The 26918-nt window shown below is 43.3% G+C and overlaps 1 protein-coding gene across 5 annotated transcripts in view; it reads left to right on the top strand.

The window, feature by feature from the left end:
* Nucleotides 1-26918, top strand: part of SMARCA2 (SWI/SNF related, matrix associated, actin dependent regulator of chromatin, subfamily a, member 2) — a 283693-nt gene that overhangs the window by 123944 nt on the left and 132831 nt on the right. For all 5 annotated transcript variants that reach the window (XM_068235810.1, XM_068235819.1, XM_068235838.1 and 2 more), the window contains exons 9-15: nucleotides 1292-1465; nucleotides 5494-5661; nucleotides 14809-14862; nucleotides 17475-17605; nucleotides 18963-19020; nucleotides 22047-22147; nucleotides 26147-26300. In XM_068235810.1, coding sequence (XP_068091911.1) covers nucleotides 1292-1465; nucleotides 5494-5661; nucleotides 14809-14862; nucleotides 17475-17605; nucleotides 18963-19020; nucleotides 22047-22147; nucleotides 26147-26300 — 840 coding nt within the window. The remainder of the gene's footprint in view (nucleotides 1-1291; nucleotides 1466-5493; nucleotides 5662-14808; nucleotides 14863-17474; nucleotides 17606-18962; nucleotides 19021-22046; nucleotides 22148-26146; nucleotides 26301-26918) is intronic.

Below are 26918 nucleotides of genomic sequence, written 5' to 3'. Positions count from 1 at the left end.
ACTTCAGTCACTGGATGAGAACTTGATGAAAAGTAGCTACATACAAGAAGACATTGTAGCTTATAGAAACTGTTGGCATTCAAAAGCTTGTTAGTTAAATCCTTAAAAAAAAAAAAAAGAATTTCACAAGACTGACTAATAAATGTTTTCAGTCAAATCTGCTTGCCACTGCAGTACTGCTTACTCCCTATCTTTGGATGAAGCTGGTGGTTGGGTTCATTAGGCGTGACCATGTGACTCCCAAAGTAGGAAGAGCACTTGAGACAAGAGTATGTTTTTCAGCATCACAGTAAAAACATGACAAGAGAGCAGCATGAAAATAGTTTCCACGTTTGTTCTTAAATTTTTACAACCAACCTCATTTATATTCAGCTCTATGCACAAGCTATAGTGGGAACTTGTATCAAGTCGCTATGCTGGCTCAGCTTGATGTAAACTTTCAGTTCGCAGTAAGTGGGCACCAACTTTCTTAACAGGACAATGCAAGCATCTTTCCTCCATATGCATAGTTTTACAGCTGCAGATGAGGACAGCTATAAAAACAGATTTTAAATTAAAATATGCAGTCTAGAACTATTACTTCAAAGTTACATAAAATGTGCATTCAGAATTTGACCGCTTCAGTTTGGGGTTCAGTTGGATTTAAGCATTTGACTAAATAAACTGGCTCTAGCTTTTGGTAGTGTTCAATTATTGTAATAGGCTTATTACATTGTAAATTCCTTCAGAGGTGCCGTAGATCTGATTAGATTCCTGTACTAAGCAGTAGAATATACTTCTAATCAGATGTATAATATGTAAAACCACTAATGGTGATATTCTATTGGAATACTAATGAAATTGTAGCTGATGTACTATAAAATGAATATGATCTTCTAACAAGCCAAGTCAAGCAACACAGGAGCATGGCATGAATTTTGAATGGCCTTTTGGGCACTACAGATTCAAAATTTGGATCATGATCTGTACTGATCTTTGATGATTGCTTTAGGCAGTGATTTGGGAGTAATCTGTGTGCAGACATGCATGCTCTCTTTACTTTAAGCCAAGTAGTAGTGCTTTGGGGTTGAGGGGTATTGTCCCTCTTCATGGTGTACATTAGCAGTTAGCCCAGTAAACCTGTCACTGCACAGCCAGTTGCTGAAGCACAAGCTGTAGAGGACAAGGGTACTCTTATAAAGGCTGTACAGACCTCAGACCCACTAAAATAATCAGTTGTTAGCAGCCACAGAAGTTCTGTATCTTTGTGTACCTATAAATTCCTTAAAATATGATTTTTGTTTTACTACAGGAGTACCTCAACAGCATACTGCAACATGCTAAAGACTTTAAAGAGTACCATCGATCGGTTACCGGCAAAATTCAAAAACTTTCCAAAGCGGTTGCCACATGGCATGCAAATACTGAGAGAGAGCAGAAGAAGGAGACTGAACGAATTGAGAAGGAAAGAATGAGAAGGCTAATGGTAAGTGCATGTCTTCAGCAAGAAGCTGTAGGATTCACATATTACATCTATGAAGTATACAGCCTGTGCAGATTCACAAATATTAATTTTAATATTAATTCACAAGAATATTAAAATTGAACTTAGATACAAATGCAACACACACAATAGCCACATCAAAATCGCTAGTATATCAAAAATTGCGCCCATCAGTCTTCAATTAGAGACCATATACACAAAAAGAAAAGAAAGGCCTGTCTGGGCTATAAATTGGTAGTAATATCAGAGACCAATCAAATCTCTGATGAAAAAAGTAATCTTTATTGTAGCAAGCATTTCATACAAACAATTAAAAATACAAATCTCTCGGATAATTGGCACTTACTCCCGCTGTTAAACAATATTTAATAGGACCAACAATAATCTATATCCCCTCAGACTTCAAGCAGGCCACTGTACTACCCCTGCTCAAGAAACCCTCCCTCGACCCCTCGCTACCCTCCAACTACCGTCCTATCTCCCTCCTCCCCTTTGCCTCAAAACTCCTGGAGCGTCTGGTTCACAAACGCCTGACCCAGTACCTCAATGCCAACTCAATCCTAGACCCACTGCAATCTGGATTTCGGCCTGCCCACTCAACCGAAACTGCTCTCACCAAAGTGGTCAATGACCTTGCCTTAGCTAAAGCTGAAGGTAAATACTCCATTCTCCTCCTCCTTGACCTTTCAGCAGCTTTTGACACAGTAGATCATCCCCTACTCCTCCAGTCCCTCCAGTCCTTGGGCATTCACGATCTCGCCCTGTCCTGGCTTTCATCCTACCTCTCCAACCGCTCATTCACGACTGCCTTCAATGAGTCCTCGTCCACCCCCAACCACCTCTCGGTGGGAGTCCCCCAAGGTTCGGTCCTTGGCCCCCTACTGTTCACCCTATACACATCCTCCATTGGCAAGGTTATCTCCTCCATGGGTCTTAACTATCATCTGTATGCAGATGACACCCAGATCTACCTCCACACCCCTGACATATCCACCACTACCATGGGCAAGGTCTCCTCCTGCCTATCAGCCATCTCCTCCTGGATGTCCGCTAGGTTCCTGAAACTAAATCTAGACAAAACGGAATTTATGATCTTCCCACCCCGGCCATCCACGAACCTCCCAGATGTGCATGTCACTGTTAACCACACTACCATTCGCCCTACCTCTCAAGCCCGTTGTCTGGGTGTCACCCTGGACTCCGCACTCTCCTTCACTTCCCACATCCAAATCCTCACAAAGTCCTGCAACTTCCACCTTCGTAACATCTGTAAGATTCGCCCTTTCCTTACCTCTGCCACCACCAAACTCCTCTTCCATGCCCTCATAATTTCCCGCCTTGACTACTGCAATGCCCTGCTGTCTGGTCTCCCTATGACCCGAACAGCCCCACTGCAGTCCATCATGAATGCGGCAGCCAGAATTATCCACTACTCCATCGCTCCACCACGGCAGATCCCCTCCTAGAATCCCTCCACTGGCTTCCTATCCAGTCCAGAATCAAATTCAAGATACTGTGTCTGACCTACAAATCTGTCCACAAAACCTGTCCAACCTACATTTCCGATCTTACTCAGAGGTACACACCTAGCCGCTCACTCCGCTCTTCCAATGAACTTCGCCTAACCGCCCCCCGCATCACCCAGTCCCATGCACGCCTCCAGGACTTCTCAAGAGCTGCTCCAACACTATGGAACTCCCTACCTCCACCCATTAGGGCAGCCCCCTCCTTCAACATCTTCAAGAAAGCCCTCAAAACTCACCTTTTCACTCTGGCCTACTACCCCTCACAAGTGCTCTAAACCTACAGCTGAACTCTGGTCCCCTACCGTACGTGTCCTTACCTCTCCCTCTAGATTGTAAGCCTTTGGGCAGGGTCCTCCTCCTTTTGTGTCCTACCTGATCATGCACCTCCATTACTGTACACCCATGCTAGGCATCTGAGTGAACCTAACTTGCCTAATCTCTATGCTCAATCCAGTGACTGACTAAGCATTACCTTGTACTCATACTGTGCGATCTGGTTTTCTATTATTCCTGTATTGTCATATTGCTGTATGTCACCCCTAAATATTGTCTGTAACCTAAATTAATGTTCAGCGCTGCGTAATATGTTGGCGCTTTATAAATACAATAAATAATAAAAATAATAAATAATATATCCAATCACTGGTTTGGTCAGATGACATAAGAAAAGAAAGTGCCTATCCACATATTCTCTGGTGATTTTTTTTTTTTTTTTGTGACATCAGGATATGTCAGTGGATATGCACTTTCTTTTCTTGTGGCATCTGAGAAAGCCAGTGATTGGATATATATTATTGCTGGACAGACAGGCTTCTCTTTTCTTTTTGTGTATATATTAAAATTGAACGGTCATTATCTTCCAAGTATGATTTAAAAGGCAGATGTTCGCTAAACTTTGGAAGAGATTGATTGCAAATGCAATTATTTTAAAAGGAATCTGAGGTGGGAGGAAAATGAATAGCGACATTAACTTGCTAAAAAATTAAACATTTGCATATTAGTCATCCTGGTGGTATGGTCGAGCTCAGCTCGTCCATCACCGCCGGAGGCTGCCGCTCCGGCCCTGCTGGGCCGATTTGGATGAAATAAAAAGCAGCACACGCAGCCGGCACTTTGCCAGCCGCGTGTGCTGCCTGATCACTGCCGCTCTGCGGCGATTTGCCGCATGCAGCGGCGAAAGAGGGTCCCCCCAGCCGCCCGAGCCCAGCGCTAAGGGCTGGATCGGAGGCGGATGACGTCACTCCGCTCGTCGCCATGGCGACGAGGTAAGCAAAACAAGGAAGGCTGCTCATTGCGGCCTACCTTGTTTATTCTGGTCGCCGGAGGCGATCAGAATGACGCTTCCGGAGCGCCCTCTAGTGGCGCTCCGGAACTTTCAGTTGGCTGCATGAAACAGTTTTTTTTTAATTTAAAAAAAACCCTCCCGCAGCCACCCTGGCGATCTTATTAGAACGCCAGGGTGGTTAAAGCATAACCGTGAGAGAGATGTCGGTTTTTGAATACTAAGTCCTATTCCACACTTCTATGCCTGTACTTGATGTTACTTTTAAGGGTCACTTGAGGTGAGAGGAATATGGAGGCTGCCATCTTCATTCTCTAATAAACCATGCCAGTTGCCTGACTTCTGTGTTGATATTCTGTCTGTAATAGTATGTCACTGGCTCAGAATGAGCGTACAGATCAGACTCATTGACTCTGATATGACTCTACTGCTTGCATGCTTGTTGCAGGTTTGTGACCCCAAAACAATTGCCAAAAGCTAAGCATGACAGCCAGGCAACTGGCATTGTTTATAAGGGAACTTAGATTGTAGCCTCCGTACTCCTCACTTCAAGTTCCCTCTAATGGACGTCTTTATAAATGCAATAGCCTTTTCGGTAATCCAACCTCCAGCATGTTCCTAAAACTGAAATATCAAATGTGTGGATTTTTAGTTGCTTAGAATTGTTATCATTTTTGCATGTAATGTTTTCTTTTAATGAAAACCATGCTTAGTCAGCAGTTAATTTCCCATGCCATGACTGCTGACACTTGCCAATGATGCTTATATGTGAAGTGAATGAAAGTGTTGTGTTTGTAAATTAAGTGCAAACAGGAATGGAATTCAAAGTGAGCTCTTTATAGTTACTCCCTTTAGTGTACTTTATATTATCTTAAACCTAGGAGTGGAAAGGGGGGGGGTGCTCTTCAAATCATGCATTACATACCAAGGTAATCCTGAACTCCAGCATGTTCATACTGACACTTTCCAGATGTGTCATACAGCTGGTGCTTCACAGAACACTTTGCTTCCAAAAGGAATGCTGCTTCTTTCTGTAGTCAAAAGTGTAGCTTGAAATAAATTAGTTTTGGTTCATTACTATCCTCTCCAAGTTGTAATGATATGCTGCTGTTGTTATTAAATGTTCTATGAAGAGTGCATTCATTTTAGTTTGGGTGTATCAGTCATGTAGGAGGTTTACATCTTGATTTCTTTTGTACCAGGCGGAAGATGAAGAAGGATACCGGAAGCTGATTGATCAGAAAAAAGATCGCCGTCTGGCCTATCTGCTCCAACAAACTGATGAATATGTTGCAAACCTCACCAGCTTGGTGTGGGAGCACAAGAAAGCGCAAGCTGCCAAAGAGAAGAAGAAGAAGAGGAGAAAAAAGGTAATTAGTGGTGAAGCCTGTGTGTACTAGAAGTTACTAGCTCTACAGTGCATCTGAGGTTAGTGGGGGCCTGTCAATAAAATGACACATCTTTAGCATCACTAGGGCACATGCTCATAATACTAAATTGTATTTTAGAAATGGAAAGTACCCCTCTTGCCTTAAATGGGGGGAAAAAATTCCGCTGCTGAGCTCCCGCATATGGCCAGCAGTTTAGAGAAAAGATCACATGGTTACTAGGATCAATGGACATGTTGCATGCTGTAGAAGTCTTTTGTGCAGGATTCCCATCCAGAGACTCGTGGGCCACTACGCTATCAGAGAAAGTTATAAGGAGGTGGGAGGAACCTCTAGACTACCAGGAACTACTATAAGGGGGAGGGAGGAATAGGGGGCTAGACTATCAGGGTAATTATGAAGGGCAGAGGGGAGACAACTAGGCTACCAGGGAAAGCTATAAGAGAGGACCACTTGAATACCATGGAAAGTTTAATAAGGGTGGAGTGGGACCACTAGACTACCAGGGAAACATATGACGTGGTGAGGAAGAACCACATGGCCCCACGGAAAGCTATAAATGGGAGGGAGGAACCACCAAAGAAAGCTATAATGAGAGGTTTCCGCTAGACCAGGGCAAACTATAAAAGAGGGGAGGTTACAATTAGACCACAAGGAAAACTGTAAGGGGAGGGTAACCACTAGACCAGGGGTCCCCAACCTTTTTTGGCCTGGGGACCGCTTTCCTGTCCAAACACTTGTCGGGGGGGCACAGATGTTCCACCAGTATTAGGTAGACCCCTCCCCAGTTTAGATGGCTAGATTTGCCCCCAGTGTTATGTAGTTCCCTTTCAAGTATTGATAGTTAAATTTACCACCAGTGTTCTTTAGTCCCCTCTCCCCAGTTAGCTAGATGTATCCCCAGTGTATTGTATCCTCCCTCCCAGGTTAGCTAGCTAGATGTGCGTTTGTAGCTAGATCGCGTTTGTAGTGTGAACTAGCACTTGGGGAGCACAACATAGGTGATTTTATAAATGGGAGACCCATGGAAAAGTAACGTAATAGCAATGTAATATAGGGGTTGCAATGGGAATAAAACTTAGTGCTATTACACTGCAAGTACTGTTTAGACACCACCTTTACCATGAGGTTAAACCCCCTGCATAATAAAGCACTTTTTACTTGGACATGTTTTTATTATTGCTGTACTGGTAGAAAAAAATATACCTTTTAGTTTAAAATCAAATATAGTCCACATACATTGTAGTAGCAGCATAGTTTAAGTTTAGTGATGGAATAAATAGCCCTCACCCAATCTTCAAAAATGCGTTGAGTATAAAATAATTTCGGGGGGAGCACCCGAAGTCTAGTGTGTCCTGTAGTGATAAAGTTCTTGCTGATTATATAGGGATTCAGTAACGTGCCCCTGTTTACATAAAGTATTACTTCCCAGTGGCATCTGAGATGTTCAGTCACTGTGTCCTCCCACAGTAATGGAAAGGAGCCAGTCAGTGGATTTTCTGGTTGTGCAATCTCTGTGTAGAACCATTTCCTTTTCACTGAGTCCTACTAGATGGCTACTTGCTGTGATTTGCACTTCCTAACATGCTTCTCCCTTGCTAGGTGTGAATTGAATAAGCTTCTTTCTGTTTTCTCTGTCAGTTTTTTCATCAAATTAAATGTCTGCACTGTGCTGTTTATTTACTGTATATTCTACCTTTGATATTTTGATATTGGTAAACATGAAAGATCTATCTGACAATTCTATGTTGTCTAAAATTTTAAATCCGATCCTTCCTTGCCTCTGAAATGATGGAACCCCCCCTGTCCTTTCTCCGTCATAATTTGCAGGGACTGATCAGCAGGCTCTGGGACCCTCCTTGCTGTCTGTTGCATTGTGCATTTTATTGGCATTGTCCATCTTTTTAGCCTGAGTGTTACAGTGAGTTTCAGGCTGTATTTATGGTTACACAATGTACAAGTCCCTTCTGCTTCTGACTGAACTCAGCACAGCCTAAGCTATCTATGAATATGAGGAAAAGAAGATTGCATTGGCACTGCGGTGTGTTGGGTTAAAGAGAATCTGTACTGTAAAAATCTTACATAAATAAACGTACCAGCCGGTTTGTCTTCTCCTAGCCCCCTCTGTGACATTTTCGATGCTCCCCGCTGCTTTCTTGGTGATAAAATTACTGTTTTATTCATTGTTTTTGTAAACAATGAAGATGGCCGCCAAACAGGAAATACATCATCAGAGCAGATGCCTGTTTGCAGAGGCTCCTCTCAAATGTGATTTGATTGCTGGAATGTTACACCACTTGTTGCCTTAGCTGCTTGTCTGAGCTCTGAACTGATCTTTCTGCACTCACAGCTGTTCACAAGGTCACAGCTCCTGAGCTGCAGACACTGGCTGTGAGCAGAGACCTTGTCTGACTCATACACACAGAACCTGCAGGGGAGGTGGAGGAGGTCTGTATAACTTCTCCTTATCACAGCAGAGCAGTGCATTCCTCTCTTCCGCGACAAGGCTTGACAAAGGAAAGAAGATTAGCTTTATTACAGAGACAGTGCAACTAGAAAAGGCTGCAGCAAGCCAGATCACATTAGAACAGGAGTAGGAACTTATAGGATAGAATAAATAAGGCTGAACATTGTGTTACAGAGTCTCTTTAAGCCTGGAGCACTCTGCTGCTTTTGCAGAATTTTGCCTGATAGACTGAGGTCCTTTTCAGCTGTTTTGAAGTCTGTTCGTAAAGTGTGTCATGTCTTGCATGTGGGTAGTCTGTTGCATGTTCTGCCCAGGTCACACTGGTTTGTCAAGGGGTTGATGTGGTGTACGAGCAACTGTGTGCCTTTTGCTATTTGTGGGGCGAAATTATCTCAGCTAGTTGGCTGACAATTGGAGCAAAAATAGAACAGTCAGGCAGTACAGCTAATCGTGCCGAAGCTGAATCCTAATTACGCAACTGCTAAACTTTTGCATCAGTCTTCTTTGCATCCATCTTGATAAATAATGTCCTGTACTGCATTGGCAGTCCCCCTTGCCACAAAAGCATTTGGTCAAATATTAATATGTAGGATGTACTTCTGCCTTTAAGTCCATATGAATAAAGATGCGTTTGTTCCTGAGGGCCAAACAAGATAAGATCACACTTGGGTTTGACACAGAAGTACAGATGCCATGCAAACTTCCCTTTTCCAAAATGTACCAGGTGCTTTGTTGATGTAGTTATTAACCTCCCTGGCTGTGCATTTCTGCCTGGATTTATGGGTCTGAAAGCAGTACATTTTTTTTTCAAGAATTTTAGGCCTCCAATTCTTAAAGAGGAGCTGTTAGGTATAAGGTCTCAGAGAAAATAAACACATATATCAGTAGCTAAATATTGGCTGTACTTACATTACATATGCATTTCACTGTCCACGTTTGGATTTCACAGAATTTGTATATAGTATATGCAGAGATAGATGCTCCTGACAGCTCATGGCAGGCTCCATGTTTTTCTGTCAAATGTGTCGTCATGTCCTGCCTGCTTCCTGATCACAGATCAGCTCGTACTTGAATAACAGTAGTGTGCAGTGAATATTAATGAGCCATGTGGCTAGGAACAATAGCTGACTCCTGCAGTGTACTCTGCCCCGAGATTGATCAGTGCTAAGCGCTGGACTGATTACACAAGCTGCTGTAACGTCTCATTAGCAGCCGAGGGGAGGGCCCCAGAATGCTTTGCAGTTTAGTATGCGGCTTGCGTCCTTATGGGTCTATAACAGCCTTTAAGATAAGCACACATCAAAGGTAACTGAGATTTTTATCTTCACTAATGGCTTTTGAACTTCCTTCTAAACTGTTTAACACAGGAGAATAGAGGTTTAAATTAGCTTCTGCAGCCTGACAGTTACTCTTTAAGTCTAAACTCACCAAAATATATCAGAATAAAGGCCTGGTAGACATCCTGTGTATATGTTACGGCCCGAACCCGAAGTTTGGCCACTTCTAGTTCTGGCCGGCCACTTCGGGTTCTGGCCGGCCAATGTGCGAAGTGGCCGCTGCGCTGCGGCCAATGTTAGAAATGGATTGTTTCCTCTGACGTTAATGTATCTTCTGGCCGCAGCGCAGTGTCCAAACGTATAACAACTTAGTGAATTTATTGCAATTCAGCCGGCGGCTTTTTTTTCCTGCCTCTCTCTCTCTCTCTCTCTCTCTCTCTCTCTCTCTCTCTCTCTCTCTCTCTCCCTCTCCTCTTATGGGCAGCCGGCGGGGACATGCGTGTCCCCCCGGAGTCGTTCGTGGAGCCAGGGCAGCAGAGCGGGGAGGCTGCAGACATTGCTTCTGCCAGCACCCGCTCTGCAAGAACGGCAGGATAACCCTGCTGCGACGAACGACTCCGAGGGGGACACTCGTGTCCCCGCCGGCTGCCCATAGGAGAGCGAGAGAGGCGGGGGGAGAAGGAGAGAGAGAGGGGGGGGGGAGAGAAGGAGAGAGAGAGAGAGGCAGAGAAAAAGCCGGCGGCTTGAATTGTTACATTGCCGCCGGCTGAATTGCAATAAATTCACTAAGTTGTTCTACGTTTGGATGCTGCGCTGCGGCCAGAAGATACATTAACGTCAGAGGAATCATTCCATTTCTAACATTGGCCGCAGCGCAGCGGCCACTTCGCACATTGGCTGGCCAGAACCCGAAATGGCCGGCCAGAACTAGAAGTGGCCAAACTTCGGGTTCTGGCCGTAACATATACATAAGACTGGAACACACAATTGTTGAAATAATTAAATTTATAAATAAACTTAAATATTGAAACTATACAAATAAGGCACCAGACTATACAGTTTTTACTTATATACCTAATAAACCTCCCGTGTGTCGTATATTTTGAAACCGAGAATGGCACAGAGGGTGACATCACTATCGGGGCAGTAGAAGCGTGATTCCTTTCGGACTTTATTTCCTTTGCTACCAGTCTAAGGCAGCAGGCAGAGAGTAGTCAAAATCCAGGCAGACGTCGGTAACGGGCAGATCAGCAGAAACACTTAGCTCAGAAGCAGTTGGGAACCAAATGGCTATGTTGCTAACATCCTGTGCTTTCAAATGAGCTTATGTGCTATCTCTGCCATGGCAATCAGGTGACACAGGGTAGAGACCAAATTACAACTTGTGATTAGAGACAGACGAGGAGGAATTAGACAGGCTAAACTCTATATACATGCAGGCAGCATTTCTGTTTGTTAACCTTCTGTCCTGTTGAGCAGATCAGGGTCCAGAGGGGGAATTAGACAGGCTAAACACTCTACATACATACAGGGTGCATTTCTGTTTTCCGTCTGCCCTGTGCAAAAGTTCAGGTCCACATTAAATTTTTGTGGCCCCCCTCCCCTCATGAGGTCACGCCGCCCCGTAGTAACACCTCTCTGTCATCCTGATTGCTCGCACACCATGTCAGTCCTGGGAACAAGAATGGAGGTAAAGGGGATCCCAGGAGGGAGGTCAGAGAGAGAAGCCTGGAGTCCCGCTGACCAGCGCTGATTAGGATTTCTGCCAGCGGCGTGGAAGGACAACTGCGTGAGAGGTATATGGAGGCTGTCACATTTCCTTTTAAGCGGTACCAGTTGCCTGGCAGCCCTGGTGGTCTATTTTGACTACAGTAGTGTCTGAATCACACCAGAAACGAGCGTACAGCTTATCTTGTCAGATTTGTCAAAAATGTCGAACGCCTGATCTGCTGCATGCTTGTTCAGGGTCTAGGTATTAAAGTATTTGAGGCAGACGATCATCAGGATAGCCAGGCAACTGGTACTGTTTAACAGGAAATAAATATGGCAGCCTCCATATACCTCTCGCTTCAGTTCTCAATTAAGAAAAGCACGGTTTTTAAAAGAAGTTGCACCTGTGCTTAAATATTTGGTTTTTACTATTGAGTGTCATTAGTTCTGTTGTTGTTTTTTTTCTTCCTTAAACTGCTTTAAAAGCCTGAGCATTAAAGTATGCTCCAGCTGTTTCCCACAAATGTTCCCCATTAGAAGTGTTGAAATGTCTGTACCCATGCAACCAAAGCTGCTCTTCTTGCATGCCCTCTTTTGTTGTTTGTTTTTTATTCTCTTTTGTGTTCCGTTTTTATATTGTACCGCAAAGTGAACTCAACTGTGCAACTTCTTTCATTTCTGTTTTTGTTTTTTAAACATTTTCACATCAGATAAACAAATATATTGTAGTTTCTTTATTGAAGGAGCCATGTAATCATGACTGTTAAATATTGATTTGTACCCAGAGTGTTTTTTATTTCTTTAATCTGTTTAATACCAAAAATGGCACTTTCTTTATTAGCATGTGGTACGGCTCAGAAATGGTTGTCACTAGCCCAACCTTTATAAAGTAGTACATTAACTTGAAGCATCGTCTACTTTAACAAGAAAGAGCCAACAGCTTTTCTTAAGTGATTTTTACAATACCATACTAAAGAGGTTAAATGAAGGTTTCTTTTTTTCTTAATATCTGTTTATTTGGGTTTAATTAGAACAGATATACCGGTAATCAAATCATCACTGCACTGAAGCATCTCCAGAACAGTAAAGCAGACAATAATAAAATAAACATCAGTACAAAATCAGACTCCAATGCACTGGACATTATTAAAGTGAGATAGAAATACAAGAGAAATAAAATATCCAAGCAGACTTCAATGACTATGGAGCCAGGATTAATACAAAACAATAGTAAAGAATAGTTGCCACAAGGAACTTGCTAAGCATTTACTGCAGAGAGTTGGTGTTAAGCCCCATCTACACGATACAATTCTTTGTGCGATTCGATTATGATTCTATTTACGATTCGATTAAATCCAACATGTCCGATCGAGATTCAATTCGATTTGCCATTGTTTTGCAAAGGCAAATCGAATTGAATCGAATCCCGATCGGACATGTCGGATTTAATCAAATTGTAAATAGAATTGTAATCGAATCACACAAAGAATCGTATTGTGTAGATTGGGCTTTAGATTAGTGGGTTGAATATCCCAGAATCTGAACACCAGCGCCCCTCCCACACTCATCCTAAGGATGCAATGAATTGGTGTTTGCCAAGAGGATCGACTAGTCTTGCCGTCTGCTCCTCAATGTGCTTACATCTGATATTTTTATCTAGGAGATAATCTTCTGTAGGGATGCTTTGAGATCTTTATTATATACTGTGCTGTGGATAGTTTAGCCACTGTAAAGGTAGCCATACACTGGTCGATTTGCCATCAGATTCGACCAACAGATAGATCCCTCTCTGATCGAATCTGATCAGAGAGGGATCGTATGGCTACCTTTACTGCAAACAGATTGTGAACCGATTTCAACCTGAAAACGTTCACAATCTGTTGTGGTGGTGGTGGTGCTGCTGCCGCCGCTCCCCTCCCCCGCCGCATACATTACCTGCTCCGCCGGCGTGACTGCCCCCGGTCACCGCTGCTCCGTCTCCGCTCTGGTCTCCAGGTCCGGCATGCTTTACTTCTTCATGCCCGGCAGGAAGTTTAAACAGTAGAGCGCCCTCTACTGTTTAAACTTCCTGCCGGGCTAGAAGAGGTGAGGCATGCCGGACCTGGAGACCAGAGCGCAGACAGAGCAGCGGTGACCAGGAGACTGCAGTCGCGCCGGCGGAGCAGGTAATGTATGCGGGCGGGCGGGGGCAGCAGCAGCAGTACCACCACAACAGATTGTGAACGGTTTCAGGCTGAAATCGGTTCACAATCTGTTTGCTGTAAAGGTAGCCATACGATCCCTCTCTGATCAGATTCGATCAGAGAGGGATCTATCTGTTGGTCGAATCTGATGGCAAATCGACCAGTGTATGGCCACCTTAAAGGTAGCCATACACTGGTCGATTTGCCATCAGATTCGACCAACAGATAGATCCCTCTCTGATTGAATCTGATCAGAGAGGGATCGTATGGCTACCTTTACTGCAAACAGATTGTGAACCGATTTCAGCCTGAAAACGTTTACAATCTGTGGTGGTGGTGGTGGTGCTGCTGCTGCCGCCGCTCCCCCCCCCCGCCCGCCCACATGCCCGCATACATTACCTGCTCTGCCGGCACGACTGCCCCCGGTCACGGCTGCTCCGTCTCCGCTCTGGTCTCCAGGTCCGGCATGCTTTACTTCTTCCTGCCCAGGAGGAAGTTTAAACAGTAAAGCGCCCTCTACTGTTTAAACTTCCTGCTGGGCAGGAGGAACTGAAGCATCCCGGAGACCAGAGCGGAGACGGAGCAGCGGTGACCGGGGGCAGTCGCGCCGGCGGAGCAGGTAATGTATTGCCGCTCTATTGCGTCAGTCGTCGGGCACTCGAACGCCGCTAGCGTCGCGCTTCCTACCCGCGGGCGATCGATGGTAATTTTCCGCACGGAGCGATCGACTGGATCGGACGAAATGGATTGAAATTCGGCATGTAGCGCAAACGATTGGCAGCAGATTCGATCCCAGTGATCGAATCTGCTGTCGAAACGGCGGCAAATCGGGCCAGTGTATGGCCAGCTTAAGGGCCATCGATCTGCTGCTGGCAGATCTAGGTTTTCCATCCTGTCAGATAGATCAAATCAATTGAAATCTGCTGAAAATCGATTGATCGATAGATTTGATTTTTGATGGGCCCCTTAAGTTTTGTTACATTGCTTCTACTGAACCCTGTAGTGATACACGATCAATGCCACCTAACCTAATGGGCCTCTAGTGGATGTGCTACCCGATAACATGGCTTGTATAACGGACATATTAAAATTAGATGGTACTTCATGAAGTGTCAGTAGCTGTATCCCAATTCTTTTCTACTAAATTGCATAGCTGCCTATATGGAAGTGTGTCCTTAGTTATGCTGCAGCAGTGGACCACCATTTAGTGGGCAACAATCCTGCGGCTTTAGATCACAGGTGTCAAACTCTAGGCCTCAAGGGCCATGCCAGTGTTAAGAATGGACTGAATCTTTTCTAATTCAGGTCCATCAATTAATTTGAACTGTGCCAAAAATGTGTGAGGACTTCAAATCTTAAGGACTGGAGTTCAACATCCCTGCTCTATATGGAGGTTACATTTAGGTTAATATTGTATTTCAATGTTTATATCCATTTCCAAGTGTACTTCAGTTGATTGAATTAATATAACGGAATATATTGTTTGTTACAGAAGGCTGAAGAAAATGCAGAAGGGATGGGATCTGGCCTTGGTCCTGATGGAGAGGTACAGTATGTTTTTATTTCAGTTTTGTGCAGTGGTGGGAATAAAAAGGGACAGTTCCTTTTGTTGTCATAGCTTGTGATGTTCCAATTAGAAACCGTTCTGATTTAAAGGATTGCTATTAAAGCAAGCAGCCAGGATGTTTTTCTGTGCCCACCTTTTCTGAGTTGTCCCCTAGATACTTCAGACTCGAGATCAAAATCCTATGCCAACATCTGAGTATGTCATACAGTGACCCTGTTGGTGGTGGTGGCCACAAGGTCTTGTGAAGGAAAGCTGTTGCACCACTGCAGCAATCAGTCTTCCTGAAGTGCATTGCAGGAGTAGGGTACATTGCATGTTGCTACCTGCTCTCCCTTCACTCTAGTAGAGGGGTAATATTGTCACAGCCACGGGTCTTCCTCCTCATGTTCTACATAGTGCAGAAAGCCTTATGGGTTACTTTTTGAGGAAAACTACTTGGTACTTAAAGGACAGCTGAAGTAAGAGGGATATGGAGGCGACCATATTTAATTCGAGATGAAAAACTAACTAAAACAAGTAACTTGTCTATATATCTTATCTAAAGTTTAGATAGTTTACACAGCAAATCTAGCTGCAAACAGCTTCAACAGAATATGATTATTTCTTCCTGTGATACGACAGCAGCCATGTTGTTTATAAACATTACACACAGGCAAGCTGATCTGCATCTCCAGCACTCAGCCTGTGAAAATCTAATTCCCCCTCCTCCTCCTTCCTCCCTTCTGCCCTTCTGCCTCTGAAATCTCTGGCTAGTAACACCTCCTCCTCCTCCTGCCCAGATTGAGCTCCTATAAGCCCTTGCTACTGTCTGAAAATGCCAAGGCACTCTGAAAACCTGTGGGCGAGGCTTGTTTAGTTTATAGGGAATTGGAGTATTAAAACAAAAACAAAAAAGTATTTGGCTTGAGGAATGCCCTTTAAACAATATGAAAAGAACACAACTATGCAATGAGTAAAAATTTATCTCGGATCCACTTTAAGCAATACCAGTTGCCTGGCTATCTTGCTGAACTTCTGCTTTTAATACTTTTAGCCATAGACCCTGAACAAGAATGCAGCAGATCAGGTGTTTCTGACAAGATTAGCTGCATGCTTGTTCCTGGTTTGATTCTGACACTACTGTGGCCAAATAGATCAGCAGGGCTGCCAGGCAACTGGTACTGTTTAAAAGGAAATAAATGACAGTTGTCCTTTAAGCTATCTCCTGCCCATTATGGAGGTGAGCCAAGTCATGTGTCCTGCCATCTTGGAGTTGTGTCTTTTTGTATTTACGGATGGAGGATAGTTCTGTAGCTGGGTATCTGAAAAAGGACATGGAGCTGAAACTTTGTGCTATAACTTAAAAATATTATATAGCAGTAAATAGGATACTCACAGAAACTTCGGCAGAGCTTCCATCACTTATCATTTAAGTTATATGTGCTTGGCGGATGATGCTTGATGTCAGATATTCTCTATTTGTATGTAACCTACCTTTGTGATACTTTGGAGATTGTCAATTTTTAGCCCTTCCCTTCTACCTAGGAAAGAAAGTGTTTGCCTGCCTATGCCTACCCTGTAAAATATTACAGTTCTCGTTTATTTGGAAGGGCTGTGGCGATCAGATTGTGCTTGTCCAATTTCCTTTCCTTCCATGTCCTTAACATCAACCTGCACAAATATTGGGTACCATCTACTAGTCATGGGAGACGTTCCCTCATTCTGAAGATGACCATTGTTACTGATGGAAGTGGTTTGTGCATGCCTTACATCCAAAAACACTCCAAAAATGGTTGTGCAGCTCTGTACAGTCTCAGATTATTTCTTTCCACTGTAGTCAATTTAATTTTCAATACAACAAGTTTGTGGCTGTTATGTTAACCTGCAGTTGTGCAGCATGCCTGCCTTACCAGACTAACACTGTACTCATCCAATAATGCAGTGTTCCTTAACCCAACAGTGCTTGTTTTGTTATAAGCTACACATACTCATAGGTGAGGTAATTTAGTGTCTCAGCATTCCTGATTAGCTACCTCTGGATTTCTACAAACCATTGACTCTTCATGGGCCCTGAGGACAGGGTTAGGGAATATTGCTCTAGCCTATGCATAGCAACCTCCTCTCATACCCGACCATAGGTTTAACCACAGTCTGGCCTACACTCTTCAAATGATGACTAAGTGCCAACAACCCAAGCCTTAATTCTAACCTACACCTAAACCGACTGTGCCTGACTAATTCCAAGTCTGCACTGTCCTTACCTCTTTACCCTCGAAAATTAGCAATACTTTCCAGTCTGTGTTTTTCAACATAAATCCCCAGAGCCTGGTAGTTACCATGGGAAACAGGCTTCTATCTGTCGGTATACTATCATCCATGTAACACGGCTCTCGCACTGGCTTCTCCATGGGTCTTTTCTCACACAGACTTTAGAGAAAAGTTCCCTATGATGGAGAGTAATATATTTTAAGTCTGTAAATTGTTGCCATTAGTTATTAGCTGGTGTTAGTTGTTAATTTCTTTCCAGAATTGTACATTTTTTCTCTTTGATACTAGTGGATATTCTTCATTGTTGAGCATGTGATTAAAACGTTGTTTTTCCCTTCACTTAGCTAATAGACGAGAGCAGTCAGATGAGTGATCTGCCTGTAAAGGTCATTCACACTGAAACCGGAAAGGTGCTGCATGCTCCAGATGCCCCTAAAGCCAGTCAGCTGGAGACATGGCTGGAGATGAACCCAGGGTGAGTAGCTGACAACCCCACTCATTTCATCAGTTACATGTTTTTGTTGTTGTTGTTGTCTTCGAAGTACATAGGAGAAACGGAGGGAGCTGGCATGTATGGTGAGCTGTCCTGATGCCCACCATTCCCCCTGTTCTCCTTTCTGCCCCTCTGATCCTCCTGATTGCCTTCCGACACCCTCTTCCGGGGCACCAGAGTCTGGCAGCTTCTGGTATCATTTAAAGCAGACCTGAACTCAGATCTTCCTCTCTGCTCTAAAGGATACGCAACAGCATAATAACCTTTAAAGAAGGTTATTTAAATCCTGAAATAAATCTGCACTGTTTCTACTTCCTGATTCATGGAAGCAGACATAGGCCTCAATTCACTAAGATCATGCTGGAGATAAGGCAAGAGAAAACTTGCCACTACACAGTGAGAGAGTTATCTTATCTCTTCATTTCTTAAGTTACCTCCTCTGTAGTTATTTTCACACGTAGTTAATTAAAGAGAGTCTGAAGCGAAGAAAAAATGGCTACATTTACCTTTTAATTAGCTTCAGAACTCTCATCAGCCGCAAACTGCCGCATCCCACTGGAAAACGAGAGCTGCAGACCCCCCAAATCCCGGGAGGGGAATCTGGCCAGCGCTTCCTGGAAGGGGCAGAACTCTGCTGTAGCTCTACCTCTTCTAATGTCAATCGCGACGGTTCCCCGCCTCTCCCCGCCCCTCTCACTCTTCCTTCACAGAGAGGGGCGGGGAGAGGCGGCGATCCGCGCGGTGATTGATGGCAAGAGAGGCAGAGCTACAGCTCATAGCTCATCCTCTCAGGGTAGCACAATCCACGACCAACTTGGTCGTGGATGTTTGCCTGGGGATTTGGGGGGTCTGCAACACTCGTTTTTCAGCGGGGATGCGGCGGTTTACCGCTGATGAGACTTCTGAAGCTAATTAAAAGGTAAACGTAGCAAAAAAAATTTGCTTCAGAGTCTCTTTAACAGCCTGTCTTTAACTTTAGAATTCTGGAGTTATTTTAAGGATTGCAGAGTTAACTTTAGCTTTGCCTGAGGTAAAATGTTTCCTGAATACTACATGCCTCGTCACCATGGTGATAACTCTATAAACATTATTAAAGACAGGAGATAAGCTTAGTGAATTGAGGCCATATTGTTAACCTCCTTTTGTCCTGTACAAGAGTTCAGGTCCACTTTAAATAGGAACGTGGCCCCGATGAAGATGTTCATAGATTCTTATAAACTGTCCATATACTTTTAAGTAGTAATGAATTTAGCATGTAAAATCTTAACTTTGTCTTGACCTTGGTTTTATTGGATAATAAATGTTCTTTTATGACCTTTCCCACTTTGTGAAATTGTAGATATGAAGTGGCTCCTAGGTCTGACAGTGAAGGAAGTAGCTCAGAATATGAAGAGGAGGTATGTTTTCTTTTCAAAATGTGATGTTTCTGATCCTCAACTTACTAAATGTTATTAAGGTGCATTTATGCTCGGAAACATAATGGATTCTGCAGTTCTGGTCTGGACTTGCTAAAAAAATAAATAATCTTGCTTTACAGACATGTGAGTAGAATAGCACAAATGCTAATTCTTTAGCTAATTCTTTATTTTATTTTTTTAGTGCCTCTCGCAGTGTTTTATTCCGAAGACCTAGTAACAAAAATTGTTGAAATTATACCTTTAATGACTAAGGTGCCCATACATCCGGAGATTATGGGCAGATTCAACAGAGACAAATTTATCTCTAATCGAATCTGATTATAGAGATAAATTTGTCTGTTTGTCAAAGCTGCCCATATGCTGCAGGCTGATTCCTGTCCGTTTTCAGCATGTAATCTTACGGGAAACGGCTGTGTCCGCCCCGCCGCTGCCCCCCTAATGTATAAATGTGCCCCCCCCCCCAGTGTGTGCATTATACATCACCTGTCCTGTGGCAGCCTTCAATGCGGTGTACGTATCCTCCAGGCGTCTCTCCATACACGCCACTGGCGCATAGCACCTGACTCTCACATTTCTACATTGCAGCGACGGGGGTTTCGTCGCTCATTCTGATATCAGCCACTGTACTGCCGCATTCCCGAGCAACCAACTTTAGCCCGACATCTTGCATCCCGGCCCGAAATTGGTCGTATCAGCGATTGGGCCTGCACTTGGTGGCACCGAGTTTCAACCAATTTGATAATAATCGAATTTGTTAATTCGTTAGTCGATCGGCCTCCAAAGTCACCTGATGTATGGGCACATTAACTGTAGCCACACGCAACTGTGTTTTGGTATGAATCTAGGATTGCAAACGTTTGACACCTGATAATGGACAATGTTTAATAAACTTAAGGTGGCCATGCACTTACAGATTTGCAGCAGATTTGACCATCAGAAAGATTTCTGTCAAATGCCTGTCAAGTCGAATCTGACAGGAATCTATCTGATGTGTGCCACACGCTAGGAACAGATTTCCAATAGATTTCAGAATTAAATCTGTTGGAAATTGATCTAAATGCATTATTGGACCATTAGATCCAATGCAACTCTATGGGCCATCGATCTGCTGCCAGCAGCAGATCAACCTAGATTTTCCATCCTGTCAGATAGATCAAGTCGATCAAAATCGGCTGGTAATCGACAGATCGGCTGATTTGATAGAATCGATATGCAATAGAATCGATCAATGGCTGAAATCGACCAGTATATGGTCCCCTTAAGGCAAAGTTTGTGGGATTTCTTATGTTTACCCAAGGTTAATCAGCTCAGGAGAGCTTAGCAAATCAGACAAATTGATATCACAGGAGCTTTGCCTGGGTTTGCTAAGACACCTATGAGTGTGGGGGTGCCAAATTGTCTCCCAATCTGCTGTCTTGCTGTTCCACTTTTCATGTGCAACGGTCAGCAGTGACATATAATGCAAGGATGGTATGTACCTGCTCCTGTGGCTGCTCATCTGTGTGCAGTTCAGCTCTCATGTTGGCTCATGCTGGCCCTCCTTCCTCAGTCAGGACATGGTGTCACTTGGTGAGCACAGGAAGCCGGAAACAGAGCTAACGTAAGAGCCAAACTGATAGAAGACTTGCCAGTGGAGCAGGTAAAGGTTCCCCAAGTTACTGTACTTTCCCGCCCTTGCAGTGGCACCGTCAGGGCCTACACTTGTTATGCTGGCAGATAACATCCCATATGGCAGACATCACAGTTGCACTTTTTTTTTTATAAAGGGTTGTTGAAATATTATATTCCACTAGTGACTTATCCCGTTTAAAAACTGGCTAGGTCTGTCCCTAATGTGCCGCGTGCATCCGTGCACCCGTCGCGCGCACGCCCGTCCCTCCTGGCCCTATCCTCCTCCGGCTCTCGGCGGTGTCGCTACGTCTTGTCCCTGCACATGCGCAGTGCTAAAAAGCACTGACACAGGGACGGACGCAGGGACATTAGGGTTTTATTATAGAGGATGAGACATATGATCTCAATGCATGTACACTGCCAGTGGTCGGTGGAGCGAGTATAAATGCACTGGGGACACCACTTTAGGAGAGGATGATTATAACTGCACCATTGTAGGTGTAGGTAGATGACAAAAAGACTGTTCAGTGGTGCTTGTTCCTTTTATTTTCACCAGTGGGTGCATTTGCTTCCTGTTTGCATGCAGATGCACCTTTCTCTGTGCATGTGAAAGTTGCTTCCCATTTTCTTGCATACTGCTGTGACATATGATTGACTTCCATGGCTTCTCTAGCATGGACAGGCCCTAGAACCTGTACGCAGGCAGATAGACCTGCCAGTCAGTGAAGAGAAAACTGACAGATCTCCATGCACCACCTAAAACCTCCAGGCCCAAGGTTCTGTATGTTAGTAGTACCTGTAACATTATAAATATTTACTAATGTCACATGCACCGAAATTATCCACGGTGATCTCAGAGATCAACGAACCAACAATCCAGGCTCTCACAACATTTCTGTCCTATATGGTGGCTTAAGCAGTACCTTCATGTATTGAAAATACCAGAGCTCTGATTTGATATGACTACAAGGAGTTGGCTGGAAAATATTTTTGCAAGTTTTACATTTTAAGATGGCTTTTTTTTTGTTTGATTTAATCCAGGCCTTTAACAAAGATATTTATGTAAAGCTAATTTGCACATCTTTGTGTAAACAACAATATGGTTCATAAAGAAGTAATGCAAGGTTCACCAATGATTTCATAAAATACTAGGAAACGCTTAAAAATCCATTGCAATCCATTTCTGCTGCTACTCTGTTTTTGATACTAGTTGATCATGCTGTATTCACAACTAAAGCTGTAACATATCAGCACACATAAAAGTTAATGAGGTTAGGGGCTGACTAGCCATACATTATTCAAAACAAACTGTGCAAGTGATGTTGCCCTCAGATAGTAATGCTAATGTAGTAGATCCAAGCATCTCTAACTATGATTGTTTTTTTTTCACATAGGATGAGGATGAAGAATCCAGCAGACTGGAGTCAGATGAAAAGAAAAGCTCAGATCTGAATACGGAGGACCTTGCAGAAAAGAGCGCTAAGCATATCATTGAGTACGTCCTGGATTATCCTTAGGGAGTCCTTTCAACATGCAGTCTGTGCCAGCTGTTCTTTCTTTCAGTATCCGAATGTTAACTAAATATATAGCAAAAATGCTTGCTCCAGATTAATTTACACTGGCCATACTTCCAGGCTGGCTCATTTATCATGCATTTCAAGTTGCTTAATACATATTCTGTACCTTGCGTCCTCAAGCTGGTATAAAGTATACAACAGAGTGGAATTTTTCTGGAATTTTAAAAGTACGGTATATTATGGCTATAAAATAAAGTAAGTGTACACACCGCTCTACCCACCAATCACTGGATGTGCACGACCAGGTCAGCAGAGCCCACAGTACACATTCAAAAAGGTCCGCACCAGTCCAGGATTCCAAATAATTGTCTTTATTTAAGACGTATCCAGTATAAAAATGCACACATGCATCAGAAGGCTAACATGTTTCGAGCTATCTCAGCTCTTAATCATAGCTATGATTAAGAGCTGAGATAGCTCGAAACATGTTAGCCTTCTGATGCATGTGTGCATTTTTATACTGGATACGTCCTAAATAAAGACAATTATTTGGAATCCTGGACTGGTGCGGACCTTTTTGAATGTATATTATGGCTACACATAGCTGAAAATTCAGCTGAGCACAATTGTGTTTATTAAGTGACTGCGTAGTGTACCTCATAACTTCAGAATGTACCCACCCTGTGTGGAATATAGAATTGTTTACAGTTTACCTCTGAGGAAATGTGCATTGAATGGAATATGTATTCTGGCATGTAGTCACATCTCTTTTCCTTATCTGAGCAGGTCTAAACCAAGGAATACAATTCAGCTGCCATCATGTTTGGCAGGCTTCCAGTGATTAGATATGGATGTGCTTTGCTGTCAGTGTTATTGAATGGAATGGGTTGTCACAAGAACACGTTTTTTTCTTTAAAGCCCAACCGAAAGCAAACATTAAAATAGGCTGTGGGTATAGTTCTGTGAGTAGAGCACTAATCCTGCTAGTCTTGCCTACAGGAATTACTTATTTGCAGTGTATTGGGTGTGCAGGTTGTTCCCCTTCTCAGCACTTGCCTGTTAAAACTGCTAATATGGATAGGACTGACTAGCTCCACTCACACATTGGGCTTGGCAGAGCTCTCCTCTGTTGACTTTAGGAGGTGCATATGTATATCTATGGGGAATTCTGACCAACCAAATGTGTAGTTCAGGCTTATGACAAATCTTTCCAATATTAAAGCTGTGACAAGCAGGTGCCTGGGAGGGAAACACACCCACAGCACTGCCAAATACTTCTAATAGAAGCACTATGCACAAAGCACTAAAAGCACTCACCTTGCTGTCTGTTTTTGATTTTTGCCTTTAATTGGGCATTAAAGGAAAAATGAAGTGAGACCATAGGAAATGAACTATTGTTGACTCCTTTTTGAAAGTGTTACTTGCCTTGTAGTTCCACAAATCCTGGATCTTAAATATTTTCATCAGTTTTTGTTGTCATCTAAGATGAATATCAGTATAAGAACCACCTGCTTCACTTGATTTCAACAGATTTACACTTTTTTTTTTTAAATATATACATGCTGGCTATTAGTTGAGCTTTTCTGCTGCTCTCTGTCATTAGTCGTTGTCTCTGTCCTTTAGGGGTGTGGCTAAATATCACAACAAATTAACATGCAGTATTGTAGTGCTAACTGCAGTTTGTCAAGACCACCATTTAACTAGATATAGGAAAGGTCTGTGCGGTCTGGATGACAGGAAGTAAAGGATTAGCTGACATTCATGGTATCTGGTAGCTAACTATAGGGCTCTACAGTTATTTCAAAGCACTGTAGATGGAGATACAATTTACAGATTTTTCATTTTTGACTTAAGTTGGGCTGTAAGCTTTATATATGAGCTGCAGTCTTACCAGTAGGGAGAAAGGCACAGCCTTTCCTCTCCAGAACAGCTTCTGCTGTTTCCCGGTCGCCATCACTTCTGTAAATCTTTGGTTTGTGCTTAGTGTATCCCATCTACCCAGGGCTGTGGAGTCGGAGTTGTGGAGACAGAGCAATTTTGGGTGCCTGGAGTCGGGAAAAAATGCTCAGACTCTTAATTAATTTAAACTGTAATTAAAATAGAAAATATGATAAAATGTTTTATTTCTCAGATAATAGTCATCATAAATAATTTATATATACAATAATAGCTGTGCTTAGTCCACAAAAAGGAAATAAACCAATCAAAATGAGTTACTTGTGCTGCTTCAATAAAGCAGTCCCCGTATTTGTAAAGTCTGATATACATATCTGATTGTGACTGTTCACTCTCTTTGCTCATGAAATGAAATAATTTTATATGTTGTTAAAATTTGTTTTGGTGACTACGAATTAAAGGGTACCTGAGACAGATGAAAAGAAGTGTTATACATACCTGGGGCTTCCTCCAGCCCCCTTCAGGCTAATCAGTCCCTCGCTGTCCTCCTCCGCCACCTGGATCTTCTGCTATGAGTCCCGGTAATTCAGCCAGTCAGCGTTGTCCGGCCGCATGCCGCTTCCACAGCCAGGAGCATTCTGCACCTGCGTAATAGTGCTACGCAGGTGTAGTACGCTCCCGGCGGCGGAGTGTGTGCATGCAAACTAGACAGCTCAAGTACCTGGACTCCTAGCAGAAGATCCAGGTGGCGGAGGAGGACAGTGAGGGACTGATTAGCCTGAAGGGGGCTGAAGGAAGCCCCAAGTATGTATAAAACTTTAATTTCATATGTCTCAGGTTTACTTTGTTACACAGTAGTACTATACTCCACATATGCACTCCCCACAGAGCTGCAGAGAATCCACTGAGAATGTTGTGCACATTGAACACAGAGGTGTTGTCTATCGCCCATAAACCTGGTTCAGATTGTGCTTGAAGAATGTGTAATAGAGGTATAATCGCCTCATTCTCCTGCAGAGTACCTGCACATCACTCTTTCATGTACCCACAGTTACATTGCCTAGGGCCTGATCCAGGTTCAGATGTGTAATAGAGGAAGAATCGCCTCATTCTCCTGCAGAGTACCTGCACATCATTCTTACATGAACCCACAGTTACATTGCCTAGGGCCTGATAGATGTTCTCTGTTCCGGTCTGTACCTTTTAAAAGTACTCTCTTACCAAGGACTAGTTTTAGTCTATGACTAAAGGGAATGAATATGGCATATGTATGTCTACATATCCTTCTCACTTCAGTTGTCTTTTAAAGTTCCTAAGCGTTGGCAGTTAAGAGATGAATTTTATGTTACATACTTTCAATCAACAAGATTGTAATATGCAAATAAGAGGAGTCTCGGAGTCGGAGGAATCCTAAACTGAGGAGTCTGAGTCGGTGGATTTTTGTACCGACTCTACAGCCCTGCATCTACCCCCTCACTTCTAACCATGAGAAAGAGAAGTGATTGGAGACTCCTTACACTCTCTAGAACTAATTACTTGAAGGGGTGAGATGTGAAGGCCATCCTACCCACTACCATGTTGGTGCAGAGGAGGATACATCTTCACATTGAAAAAGTGAAAGTCTGGAACCAACATGAGCCTTCCTGGGCAAGGAAGTATCTGCCTCTCTCCCTGAAAGTTCCCTTTGGTAAAAGTCTGGAAAAAAGTGAAGCCAAAAAATGGTTAGCTCTGCTGAGGGTGCCACGTGGCTGCCGAGATTAGGGCGCCACCCATAGGCCTCTTAGTATGTAATTTGGGTGCTGCCAAAAGACTGAGCCTAAATTACGATAAAAAAGCGTAATTCAGCTGCCAGCAATAGCTGGATGCCGAATTACATATTGCCCTCTCAACTATGGTTTGGAGGGGGATGGTAACTTATGCCGCCGGAAAATTTGCCACAGTATAGTGAGACATTTTTCGGCTTCACTCTGCACCCAAATTTTCCGGTGCCTTCATTACATATGCACTTTGTACACATACCTGGAGTCCCACTGTAATATAAAATGTATAAAGTGAAATATTTGTGTTTTGTTGTGTCTCAGGACTGCTAAACAAGATGTGGATGACGAGTACAGTATGCAAGCAGATGCAGATGAACGGCAGTCTCAGTCCTACTATGGTGTGGCTCATGCTATTACAGAGAGGGTGGAAAAGCAATCTTCTCTCCTTATCAATGGAATGCTGAAACATTACCAGGTACTTATTTGCGAAGTGTTTTTTTTACGACCACATTTATTGAACATTTTGCATTTAAATGTACGTCAGCATCCATCCAGGTGGAGGGTGCAATCAGTCAATCAAAACCTACATTAACACAACACAACTCTGGTGCAGAGCAAAGCTGGATCCCCAAACTGCCACCTAATACCTCCTAGTGGTCACCTGTCTGTACTGGTCCACAATGACAACTAATAATCTAAAGATATCTCTTTCAACTCAAGCCATCTAGACCAAACCTTCCCAGATGTATTTGATGCTTTACAGTAAACCCCTTTATGTAGTGGGAGTTCCTGATGGATCAGAAACCTGCAGAGACTCAATACGGTTCCATTTCAAAATGATTAAGGTATTTTTTTGGCATAAAATACCGTGTTTCTAAAAACTATTTTTTTTATAACAATAACTATCCCCAACAACATAAATTCAGAAAGCAATGAGATATTAGCAGTATGTTCAGGAAATGTCTTTACATTCTGCTTCTATTACTTACTTAGTTTGTGTAGGAGGAAAATAATCACAACTGTTCCCGGTCTGTGCAGGAAATGTAGAGTGCCTGGGCTGTCAAAACTGCACACTAGTGCAATACAGAGTACA

The sequence above is a fragment of the Hyperolius riggenbachi genome, chromosome 1 (genome assembly GCF_040937935.1).
Source record: "Hyperolius riggenbachi isolate aHypRig1 chromosome 1, aHypRig1.pri, whole genome shotgun sequence".
Taxonomy (NCBI): domain Eukaryota; kingdom Metazoa; phylum Chordata; class Amphibia; order Anura; family Hyperoliidae; genus Hyperolius; species Hyperolius riggenbachi.
This window is presented reverse-complemented; position numbering and strand designations above follow the sequence as displayed.